The sequence below is a fragment of the Oncorhynchus mykiss genome, chromosome 25, assembly GCF_057628025.1.
Source record: "Oncorhynchus mykiss isolate SJ-2025 chromosome 25, ASM5762802v1, whole genome shotgun sequence".
Classification (NCBI taxonomy): domain Eukaryota; kingdom Metazoa; phylum Chordata; class Actinopteri; order Salmoniformes; family Salmonidae; genus Oncorhynchus; species Oncorhynchus mykiss.
In genome coordinates this window covers 93,594,002-93,606,669 of record NC_143046.1, presented here as the reverse complement: position 1 = coordinate 93,606,669, position 12,668 = coordinate 93,594,002, and the positions used below count along the sequence as shown (strand labels likewise).

The window sequence follows — 12,668 nt, the reverse complement described above, 5'->3', positions numbered from 1 at the left end:
AAGAACTGAAAACTGCTGTTCACAAATGCTCTCCATCCAACCTCACTGAGCTCGAGCTGTTTTGCAAGGAGGAATGGGAAAAAATTTCAGTCTCTAGATGTGCAAAACTGATAGAGACATACCCCAAGCGACTTACAGCTGTAATCGCAGCAAAAGGTGGCGCTACAAAGTATTAATTTAAGGGGGCTGAATAATTATGCACGCCAAATTTTTCAGGTTTTGAGATGTTAAAAAAGTTTGAAATATCCAATAAATGTCGTTCCACTTCATGATTGTGTCCCACTTGTTGTTGATTCTTCACAAAAAAAATAGTTTTATATCTTTATGTTTGAAGCCTGAAATGTGGCAAAAGGTCGCAAAGTTCAAGGGGGCCGAATACTTTCGCAAGGGACTGTATCTGTTAAAATACAGGAAAATAAGTTTTCAGGTTATGAAATGGCTGATATGTGTTCCTCCAGGCTGCGACTGTCATAACTGTTTAATTAAAAATAAATGTGCCAACTCTTGGTCTTGGCACGTGCGCTCTACCCAACAGCTCGAAGACACAATGCGGGTAAACTGTGCGGGTCGGCCAGTCTACATGATGAGATTATTATGGATAAAAGAGAGAATATATTTATTTGTCAAACGGCAGTCAAGCATCGATTATCATGTCACCATAATAAGACCCTCAATATTTATTGGAAAGGAGCATCAAGATCACCGTGCACTTTCACCACCCTGTGAAGTTCATCATAACGTATTTCATCTGTAGCCCAATAAACTGTATGCTTTCCGGAGTCGATATGACGGTTATTATGTCAATATTTGCGTATAAAGACGTTTCCACTGTCATTTCCACATAAGACATTTAACCGACACAAAAAAATCCCACCATGTCGAACGAACAAATTCTGTCGGCATTTATCAAATTACACCGAAACTTCCTGTTTCCATCACAGCTGTCACGATTAAAACTGTGGATGGACACGTGGTTACTAACACAGATGTTTTTATTAGGAACGTTTATTTAACAAGGGGATCCCAATTGAGACCAGGGTCTCATTTTCAATGGTACCCTGAGACCGTAAAGTAAGATATATATATATATATATTTTTTTTTTTACAGAAACAATTTACAATAACAGGTGCAATACAACATCACTAACATCACAGCCATCATAAACAAGTTATTACATCAACCAAAATAATTGCACATCATCGGGGTTTTAAAATGCCCTCATTAGGGTCCTTCTCTATCTACTATCCTAATGGACAGATTTTTTGCTCGCAAATGACCTTACAAATTTGCAGGTGAAATTATTTGCAGGTGAAATTATTACTTTTTTGTATGTTTTATTCTTCCATCACCTGCCGAATAAAAACCTAATATGGCCATACTTCTGAAAGAGTTAATCGGGATAGATATGCTGAAGTAGACTCGGCCGAGTACCATTAGCTGGAACCCAGAGTAATATGATTCTGCCGGACTCGGGAAGAACTCAGCCTGTATGAAGGTCCCCGAGTCTCAAACGGAATAGACCCGAGCCCGCCATGTTGACTGGGAAGTAACCTGTTTTATGTAACCATACCAAACACAACATATCATACTAATTTGAATGTCCCGGATTTTCATTAATTCTGTTACATCTAGCCTATGAGACCTGGCTGGTTGTGGTGTAGGGTTAGGGTTATAGCCATAGTTTGAGGCCCATAGCTATATGCAGAGCTGTGCAATACAAAGGAACTCCGTTGCATAACCCATTATTTTCCCTGCAAAATGTGTGGGCTTAACAAGAGGATAAGTGTTTAGTAGGCTACATTCAGGCCACTAGCTGTCTGTTTGACTCTCTCGCTCCAGAAAGCATCGCCACCATGAGATATGCTATAATATTGACCAGGGAGACAGACTGGCACTTGATGACATAATACAGTGGTAAAAACAATGTTCCGAAACGTGCAGCAGCTGCCTACTGTGTTATAGTCCCACCTGTCTTATATACAATATGCGGTGTGAGTCTACAACATTATCGTCTTGATGACATTAAAACCTGACTCACCCAATAGTTCGATGCTGTCACCTATTGACGACCGTCTGATGTTCACTTCAGGTCGGATAGACAGATTCCTTTAGAATGGTTTAGTGTTGGATGTATGGAAGCTTTCGGAGCAACTGGGATAAAGATCCAAAATGATCCGTGTAGTAGACCCGCTAGTTCACTGCGGTTCTCTTCTACAAGTCACTGCAAAGATTCAGATATAACCGTAAAAGAAAAAGTCGCCTCGCGATTTATATATCGATGTTTAAAATACATCAACACAACATGAACAGTGTAATTCTACTCTGCGCCTGTCCCGCCCGGGCGCTACTGAGCATGTCCGTCTAATCCAATGACCATGGCTCGGTCAAAGATAAGTATAACTAACCCACGATAGTTAAAGTGTCGTTTTACAGTGGGAGTAAATTAAGACTAATTACAGACAGTAGTCTACAAGTAGCAGCCTAATTACAGACAGTAGCCTTCAAGTAGAAGACTAATTACAGACAGTAGTCTACAAGTAGGAGCCTAATTACAGACAGTAGCCTTCAAGCAGCAAAATAGAAATCAATTGATAGAACATTAAATGTGTTTCAATATAATTGAAATAGGCCTATAGCCCACTGTTTATATTTTAGTGAAAGTTGGGTACTTGGGAGCAGAGGAATCTATCTGGACTGTTAACTGACTTGTCATTTGCTGAGGCAGTGAAGAAAGTAGAGGAAGATGGGCTAGGAGGGAGGGGTGGTGAGGGGAGTGGTGTGACTAGTAGATCTGTACCAGTACAGGGGGAGGGGCCAACAAGTTATAGTTATCAACTGTACTGCAGGGATGGAATGTAAGTGGCAGAAATTTGAGGCTGTGGTGGCAGCTGCAGAGAGGTATTTGGGTGTTACAGTGGTTGTCTCCCTTCTTGTTAAATCAAATTGTATTATTTTAAGGCTGTTGGCCTGAGGTAGGACTAATTACATTGAAATAGTGGTGATGGGTTTTAGTGAGTGTAGGGTTAGATGGTAGGGTATTTGTTGATTTTCAAGCAAAGGGTTAGGGTTATACTCCAATCTAGTAGGTGGCGGTAATGTAACATGTATTGGATGTCAACCGCCGTTAAACCTAATCAAAGAAGATTACCAGCTAGCGTACAGGGTTAGTTATCGGTATCATTGGTTACGGTTTGCGAGCTAAGATGGCACGTCAGGTAGGCTAACCTTTTACTGACAAACAAACAAGTTATCCTATTCAGTTGTTCGTGTAACGTTAGCTAGTTAAGCACATGTGTTTGTTTACAAGTCATACATACATGGTTGTGTTTGGTCAACATTTTTTTATTTAACTAGGCAAGTCAGTTATGTACAATTAAGGCCTAGGAACAGTGGGTTAACTGCCTGTCAGCTCGGGGATTCGATCTAGCAACCTTTCGGTAACTGGGCCAACGCTCTAACCACTAGGATACCTGCCGCCCCGGTGAGTTAGTAGATTCGCTACTAGCATTTTGTTCTGATATGAATGTGTTACTGCCTAACTAGTTGTTGGTGCGTGTTCAGCAGGGCACAACGTTGTGGAACGTTCAGACATACACAGTCGTGGGGTCATTGTGACGTAAACAATGATTTTTAGTACCATTTTGTTGTTGTTGCTTGATGTCTCAGATGGGAATAAACCCTGTCAGTCGTAGACGGGTGTTTCGCTTGTTCCTAGCTAGCTATGAGCCTTGACACTGGTGCATGAATAACGTTAGTGATTAGCACTTTTGTGTGATGGTGGGTGAGGTGACCATCTTATAATTGAGTAGTACTAGTAGTACTAGATACATAGGGCGGCGCACAATTGGCCCAGCTTCGTCCGGAATTAACTGACATGCCTAGTTAAAGGTTACATTTAAAAAAAATCTTACAATTTGCCACCACATTATCTATCATACTAATCGTCAGTCCAAAAACTCTGGTTGAGATGATAGATGAGAAGTCACTGATCATCAGTCAGGCAGATGACAGCCGTGTTTGGTCTAGTGAAAGTTGGGTACTTGGCAGCAGATGCATCTGTCTGGACTGTGCAGTTGGTTATGAATCTCCTCTTTTCAGATTACACAATTAGACCTTAACCTCGCCAAGACTGATCATGAAGAGAAGTCGACATCCAAGCAGCAGCGAAGACTCTGACAATGGAAGTAAGCACCCTCTTCAACTAGAGTAACCCTACCCCATTCATAGATGTGGACTGCTTTAGGTCTATGATGATAGGGTTAGTTAGGGTTAGAGTAACCCTACCCCATTCATAGATGTGGACTGCTTTAGGTCTATGATGATAGGGTTAGTTAGGGTTAGAGTAACCCTACCCCATTCATAGATATGGACTGCTTTAGGTCTATGTTGTTAGGGTTAGAGTAACCCTACCCCATTCATAGATATGGACTGCTTTAGGTCTATGATGATAGGGTTAGTTAGGGTTAGAGTAACCCTACCCCATTCATAGATGTGGACTGCTTTAGGTCTATGATGATAGGGTTAGAGTAACTCTACCCCATTCATAGATGTGGACTGCTTTAGGTCTATGTTGATAGGGTTAGAGTAACCCTACCCCATTCATAGATGTGGACTGCTTTAGGTCTATGTTGATAGGGTTAGAGTAACCCTACCCCATTCATAGATGTGGACTGCTTTAGGTCTATGATGATAGGGTTAGAGTAACCCTACCCCATTCATAGATATGGACTGCTTTAGGTCTATGATGATAGGGTTAGTTAGGGTTAGAGTAACCCTACCCCATTCATAGATATGGACTGCTTTAGGTCTATGATGATAGGGTTAGTTAGGGTTAGAGTAACCCTACCCCATTCATAGATGTGGACTGCTTTAGGTCTATGATGATAGGGTTAGTTAGGGTTAGAGTAACCCTACCCCATTCATAGATGTGGACTGCTTTAGGTCTATGTTGATAGGGTTAGAGTAACTCTACCCCATTCATAGATGTGGACTGCTTTAGGTCTATGTTGATAGGGTTAGTTAGGGTTAGAGTAACCCTACCCCATTCATAGATGTGGACTGCTTTAGGTCTATGTTGATAGGGTTAGTTAGGGTTAGAGTAACACTACCCCATTCATAGATGTGGACTGCTTTAGGTCTATGATGATAGGGTTAGTTAGGGTTAGAGTAACCCTACCCCATTCATAGATGTGGACTGCTTTAGGTCTATGATGATAGGGTTAGTTAGGGTTAGAGTAACCCTACCCCATTCATAGATATGGACTGCTTTAGGTCTATGTTGTTAGGGTTAGAGTAACCCTACCCCATTCATAGATGTGGACTGCTTTAGGTCTATAATGATAGGGTTAGTTAGAGTAACCCTACCCCATTCATAGATGTGGACTGCTTTAGGTCTATGATGATAGGGTTAGAGTAACCCTACCCCATTCATAGATATGGACTGCTTTAGGTCTATGATGAGTTAGTTAGGGTTAGAGTAATCCTACCCCATTCATAGATGTGGACTGCTTTAGGTCTATGATTATAGGGTTAGTTTGGGTTAGAGTAACTCTACCCCATTCATAGATGTGGACTGCTTTAGGTCTATAATGATAGGGTTAGTTAGAGTAACCCTACCCCATTCATAGATGTGGACTGCTTTAGGTCTATGATGATAGGGTTAGAGTAACCCTGCCCCATTCATAGATGTGGACTGCTTTAGGTCTATGATGATAGGGTTAGTTAGGGTTAGAGTAACCCTACCCCATTCATAGATGTGGACTGCTTTAGGTCTATGTTGATAGGGTTAGAGTAACTCTACCCCATTCATAGATGTGGACTGCTTTAGGTCTATGTTGATAGGGTTAGTTAGGGTTAGAGTAACCCTACCCCATTCATAGATGTGGACTGCTTTAGGTCTATGTTGATAGGGTTAGTTAGGGTTAGAGTAACACTACCCCATTCATAGATGTGGACTGCTTTAGGTCTATGATGATAGGGTTAGTTAGGGTTAGAGTAACCCTACCCCATTCATAGATGTGGACTGCTTTAGGTCTATGATGATAGGGTTAGTTAGGGTTAGAGTAACCCTACCCCATTCATAGATATGGACTGCTTTAGGTCTATGTTGTTAGGGTTAGAGTAACCCTACCCCATTCATAGATGTGGACTGCTTTAGGTCTATAATGATAGGGTTAGTTAGAGTAACCCTACCCCATTCATAGATGTGGACTGCTTTAGGTCTATGATGATAGGGTTAGAGTAACCCTACCCCATTCATAGATATGGACTGCTTTAGGTCTATGATGAGTTAGTTAGGGTTAGAGTAATCCTACCCCATTCATAGATGTGGACTGCTTTAGGTCTATGATTATAGGGTTAGTTTGGGTTAGAGTAACTCTACCCCATTCATAGATGTGGACTGCTTTAGGTCTATAATGATAGGGTTAGTTAGAGTAACCCTACCCCATTCATAGATGTGGACTGCTTTAGGTCTATGATGATAGGGTTAGAGTAACCCTGCCCCATTCATAGATGTGGACTGCTTTAGGTCTATGATGATAGGGTTAGAGTAACCCTGCCCCATTCATAGATGTGGACTGCTTTAGGTCTATGATTTTAGGGTTAGAGTAACCCTACCCCATTCATAGATGTTGACTGCTATAGGTCTATGATGATAGTTAGTTAGGGTTAGAGTAATCCTACCCCATTCATAGATGTGGACTGCTTTAGGTCTATGTTGATAGGGTTAGTTAGGGTAAGAGTAACCCTGCCCCATTCATAGATATGGACTGCTTTAGGTCTATGATGATAGTTAGTTAGGGTTAGAGTAACCCTGCCCCATTCATAGATATGGACTGCTTTAGGTCTATGTTGATAGGGTTAGTTAGGGTTAGAGTAACCCTACCCCATTCATAGATGTGGATTGCTTTAGGTCTATGATGATAGGGTTAGAGTAACCCTACCCCATTCATAGATATGGACTGCTTTAGGTCAATGATGATAGTTAGTTAGGGTTAGAGTAATCCTACCCCATTCATAGATGTGGACTGCTTTAGGTCTATGATGATAGGGTTAGAGTAACTCTACCCCATTCATAGATGTGGACTGCTTTAGGTCTATGATGATAGGGTTAGAGTAACCCTACCCCATTCATAGATGTGGACTGCTTTAGGTCTATGATGATAGGGTTAGTTAGGGTTAGAGTAACCCAACCCCATTCATAGATATGGACTGCTTTAGGTCTATGATGATAGGGTTAGTTAGGGTTAGAGTAACCCTATCCCATTCATAGATGTGGACTGCTTTAGGTCTATGATGATAGGGTTAGAGTAATCCTACCCCATTCATAGATGTGGACTGCTTTAGGTCTGTGATTATAGGGTTAGTTTGGGTTAGAGTAACTCTACCCCATTCATAGATGTGGACTGCTTTAAGTCTATGATGATAGGGTTAGAGTAACCCAACCCCATTCATAGATGTTGACTGCTTTAGGTCTCTGATGATAGGGTTAGAGTAACCCTACCCCATTCATAGATGTTGACTGCTTTAGGTCTATGATGATAGGGTTAGAGTAACCCTACCCCATTCATAGATGTGGACTGCTTTAGGTCTATGGTGTTAGGGTTAGAGTAACCCTACCCCATTCATAGATATGGACTGCTTTAGGTCTATGTTGATAGGGTTAGTTAGGGTTAGAGTAACCCTACCCCATTCATAGATATGGACTGCTTTAGGTCAATGATGATAGTTAGTTAGGGTTAGAGTAATCCTACCCCATTCATAGATGTGGACTGCTTTAGGTCTATGATGATAGGGTTAGAGTAACCCAACCCCATTCATAGATGTGGACTGCTTTAGGTCTATGATGATAGGGTTAGTTAGGGTTAGAGTAACCCTACCCCATTCATAGATGTGGACTGCTTTAGGTCTATGATGATAGGGTTAGAGTAATCCTACCCCATTCATAGATATGGACTGCTTTAGGTCTATGATGATAGGGTTAGAGTAACCCTACCCCATTCATAGATATGGACTGCTTTAGGTCTATGATGAGTTAGTTAGGGTTAGAGTAATCCTACCCCATTCATAGATGTGGACTGCTTTAGGTCTATGATTATAGGGTTAGTTTGGGTTAGAGTAACTCTACCCCATTCATAGATGTGGACTGCTTTAGGTCTATAATGATAGGGTTAGTTAGAGTAACCCTACCCCATTCATAGATGTGGACTGCTTTAGGTCTATGATGATAGGGTTAGAGTAACCCGGCCCCATTCATAGATGTGGACTGCTTTAGGTCTATGATGATAGGGTTAGTTAGGGTTAGAGTAACCCTACCCCATTCATAGATGTGGACTGCTTTAGGTCTATGTTGATAGGGTTAGAGTAACTCTACCCCATTCATAGATGTGGACTGCTTTAGGTCTATGTTGATAGGGTTAGTTAGGGTTAGAGTAACCCTACCCCATTCATAGATGTGGACTGCTTTAGGTCTATGTTGATAGGGTTAGTTAGGGTTAGAGTAACACTACCCCATTCATAGATGTGGACTGCTTTAGGTCTATGATGATAGGGTTAGTTAGGGTTAGAGTAACCCTACCCCATTCATAGATGTGGACTGCTTTAGGTCTATGATGATAGGGTTAGTTAGGGTTAGAGTAACCCTACCCCATTCATAGATATGGACTGCTTTAGGTCTATGTTGTTAGGGTTAGAGTAACCCTACCCCATTCATAGATGTGGACTGCTTTAGGTCTATAATGATAGGGTTAGAGTAACCCTACCCCATTCGTAGATATGGACTGCTTTAGGTCTATGATGAGTTAGTTAGGGTTAGAGTAATCCTACCCCATTCATAGATGTGGACTGCTTTAGGTCTATGATTATAGGGTTAGTTTGGGTTAGAGTAACTCTACCCCATTCATAGATGTGGACTGCTTTAGGTCTATAATGATAGGGTTAGTTAGAGTAACCCTACCCCATTCATAGATGTGGACTGCTTTAGGTCTATGATGATAGGGTTAGAGTAACCCTGCCCCATTCATAGATGTGGACTGCTTTAGGTCTATGATGATAGGGTTAGAGTAACCCTGCCCCATTCATAGATGTGGACTGCTTTAGGTCTATGATTTTAGGGTTAGAGTAACCCTACCCCATTCATAGATGTTGACTGCTTTAGGTCTATGATGATAGTTAGTTAGGGTTAGAGTAATCCTACCCCATTCATAGATGTGGACTGCTTTAGGTCTATGTTGATAGGGTTAGTTAGGGTTAGAGTAACCCTGCCCCATTCATAGATATGGACTGCTTTAGGTCTATGATGATAGTTAGTTAGGGTTAGAGTAACCCTGCCCCATTCATAGATATGGACTGCTTTAGGTCTATGTTGATAGGGTTAGTTAGGGTTAGAGTAACCCTACCCCATTCATAGATGTGGATTGCTTTAGGTCTATGATGATAGGGTTAGAGTAACCCTACCCCATTCATAGATATGGACTGCTTTAGGTCAATGATGATAGTTAGTTAGGGTTAGAGTAATCCTACCCCATTCATAGATGTGGACTGCTTTAGGTCTATGATGATAGGGTTAGAGTAACTCTACCCCATTCATAGATGTGGACTGCTTTAGGTCTATGATGATAGGGTTAGAGTAACCCTACCCCATTCATAGATGTGGACTGCTTTAGGTCTATGATGATAGGGTTAGTTAGGGTTAGAGTAACCCAACCCCATTCATAGATATGGACTGCTTTAGGTCTATGATGATAGGGTTAGTTAGGGTTAGAGTAACCCTATCCCATTCATAGATGTGGACTGCTTTAGGTCTATGATGATAGGGTTAGAGTAATCCTACCCCATTCATAGATGTGGACTGCTTTAGGTCTGTGATTATAGGGTTAGTTTGGGTTAGAGTAACTCTACCCCATTCATAGATGTGGACTGCTTTAAGTCTATGATGATAGGGTTAGAGTAACCCAACCCCATTTATAGATGTTGACTGCTTTAGGTCTCTGATGATAGGGTTAGAGTAACCCTACCCCATTCATAGATGTTGACTGCTTTAGGTCTATGATGATAGGGTTAGAGTAACCCTACCCCATTCATAGATGTGGACTGCTTTAGGTCTATGGTGTTAGGGTTAGAGTAACCCTACCCCATTCATAGATATGGACTGCTTTAGGTCTATGTTGATAGGGTTAGTTAGGGTTAGAGTAACCCTACCCCATTCATAGATATGGACTGCTTTAGGTCAATGATGATAGTTAGTTAGGGTTAGAGTAATCCTACCCCATTCATAGATGTGGACTGCTTTAGGTCTATGATGATAGGGTTAGAGTAACTCTACCCCATTCATAGATGTGGACTGCTTTAGGTCTATGATGATAGGGTTAGAGTAACCCAACCCCATTCATAGATGTGGACTGCTTTAGGTCTATGATGATAGGGTTAGTTAGGGTTAGAGTAACCCTACCCCATTCATAGATGTGGACTGCTTTAGGTCTATGATGATAGGGTTAGAGTAATCCTACCCCATTCATAGATATGGACTGCTTTAGGTCTATGATGATAGGGTTAGAGTAACCCAACCCCATTCATAGATGTTGACTGCTTTAGGTCTATGATGATAGGGTTAGTTAGGGTTAGAGTAACCCTACCCCATTCATAGATGTGGACTGCTTTAGGTCTATGATGTTAGGGTTAGTTAGGGTTAGAGTAACCCTACCCCATTCATAGATGTGGACTGCTTTAGGTCTATGATGATAGGGTTAGAGTAACCCTACCCCATTCATAGATATGGACTGCTTTAGGTCTATGATGATAGGGTTAGAGTAACCCTACCCCATTCATAGATGTGGACTGCTTTAGGTCTATGATGTTAGGGTTAGTTAGGGTTAGAGTAACCCTACCCCATTCATAGATGTGGACTGCTTTAGGTCTATGATGATAGGGTTAGAGTAACCCTACCCCATTCATAGATGTGGACTGCTTTAGGTCTATGATGATAGGGTTAGAGTAACCCAACCCCATTCATAGATGTGGACTGCTTTAGGTCTATGTTGATAGGGTTAGAGTAATCCTACCCCATTCATAGATGTGGACTGCTTTAGGTCTATGATGATAGGGATAGTTAGGGTTAGAGTAACCCTACCCCATTCATAGATGTGGACTGCTTTAGGTCTATGATGATAGGGATAGTTAGGGTTAGAGTAACCCTACCCCATTCATAGATATGGACTGCTTTAGGTCAATGATGATAGTTAGTTAGGGTTAGAGTAATCCTACCCCATTCATAGATGTGGACTGCTTTAGGTCTATGATGATAGGGTTAGTTAGGGTTAGAGTAACCCTACCCCATTCATAGATGTGGACTGCTTTAGGTCTGTGATTATAGGGTTAGTTTGGGTTAGAGTAACTCTACCCCATTAATAGATGTGGACTGCTTTAGGTGTATGATGATAGGGTTAGAGCAACCCAACCCCATTCATAGATGTGGACTGCTTTAGGTCTGTGATTATAGGGTTAGAGTAACCCTACCACATTCATAGATGTGGACTGCTTTAGGTCTATGATGATAGGGTTAGAGTAACCCTACCCCATTCATAGATGTGGACTGCTTTAGGTCTATGATGATAGGGTTAGAGTAACTCTACCCCATTCATAGATGTGGACTGCTTTAGGTCTATGATGATAGGGTTAGTTAGGGTTAGAGTAACCCAACCCCATTCATAGATATGGACTGCTTTAGGTCTATGATGATAGGGTTAGAGTAACCCAACCCCATTCATAGATGTTGACTGCTTTAGGTCTATGATGATAGGGTTAGAGTAACCCTACCCAATTCATAGATGTGGAATGCTTTCGGTCTATGATGATAGGGTTAGAGTAACCCTACCCCATTCATAGATGTGGACTGCTTTAGGTCTATGATGATAGGGTTAGTTAGGGTTAGAGTAACCCAACCCCATTCATAGATATGGACTGCTTTAGGTCTATGATTATAGGGTTAGAGTAACCCAACCCCATTCATAGATGTTGACTGCTTTAGGTCTATGATGATAGGGTTAGAGTAACCCTACCCCATTCATAGATGTGGACTGCTTTAGGTCTATGATGATAGGGTTAGAGTAACCCTACCCAATTCATAGATGTGGAATGCTTTCGGTCTATGATGATTGGGTTAGAGTAACCCTACCCAATTCATAGATATGGATTGCTTTAGGTCTATGATGATAGGGTTAGAGTAACCCTACCCCATTCATAGATATGGACTGCTTTAGGTCTATGATGATAGGGTTAGTTAGGGTTAGAGTAACCCTACCCCATTCATAGATGTGGACTGCTTTAGGTCTATGATGATAGGGTTAGTTAGGGTTAGAGTAATCCTACCCCATTCATAGATATGGACTGCTTTAGGTCTATGATGATAGGGTTAGTTAGGGTTAGAGTAACTCTACCCCATTCATAGATGTGGACTGCTTTAAGTCTATGATGATAGGGTTAGAGTAACACTACCCCATTCATAGATGTGGACTGCTTTAGGTCTATGATGATAGGGTTAGTTAGGGTTAGAGTAATCCTACCCCATTCATAGATATGGACTGCTTTAGGTCTATGATGATAGGGTTAGTTAGGGTTAGAGTAACTCTACCCCATTCATAGATGTGGACTGCTTTAAGTCTATGATGAT

At 41.4% G+C, this 12,668-nt stretch overlaps 2 protein-coding genes across 12 annotated transcripts in view; one reads left to right on the top strand and one right to left on the bottom strand.

Moving 5' to 3' along the window:
• asmt2 (acetylserotonin O-methyltransferase 2) overlaps positions 1-2,372 on the bottom strand; it is an 86,115-nt gene extending 83,743 nt beyond the window's left edge. Inside the window, exon 1 of the mRNA XM_036962707.2 lies at positions 2,040-2,372. The gene's annotated coding sequence lies outside the window, so the exon portion shown is untranslated. The remainder of the gene's footprint in view (positions 1-2,039) is intronic.
• A 490-nt stretch (positions 2,373-2,862) lies between these two features.
• Positions 2,863-12,668, top strand: part of LOC110506009 (protein Jade-1) — a 28,555-nt gene continuing 18,749 nt past the window's right edge. For 3 of the 11 annotated variants that reach the window (XR_016492096.1, XM_090221500.1, XM_090221495.1), the window contains exons 1-2: positions 3,148-3,216; positions 4,100-4,185. Coding sequence is in view for 8 of the 11 variants with exons in the window: in XM_090221500.1 (XP_090077626.1) it covers positions 4,137-4,185 (49 nt within the window). In the remaining 3 variants the exon portion in view is untranslated. Of the gene's footprint in view, positions 3,483-3,663; positions 4,186-12,668 lie in introns of those variants that run through there. The other 8 variants (XR_016492098.1, XM_090221501.1, XM_090221498.1 and 5 more) reach the window with 6 other exon arrangements.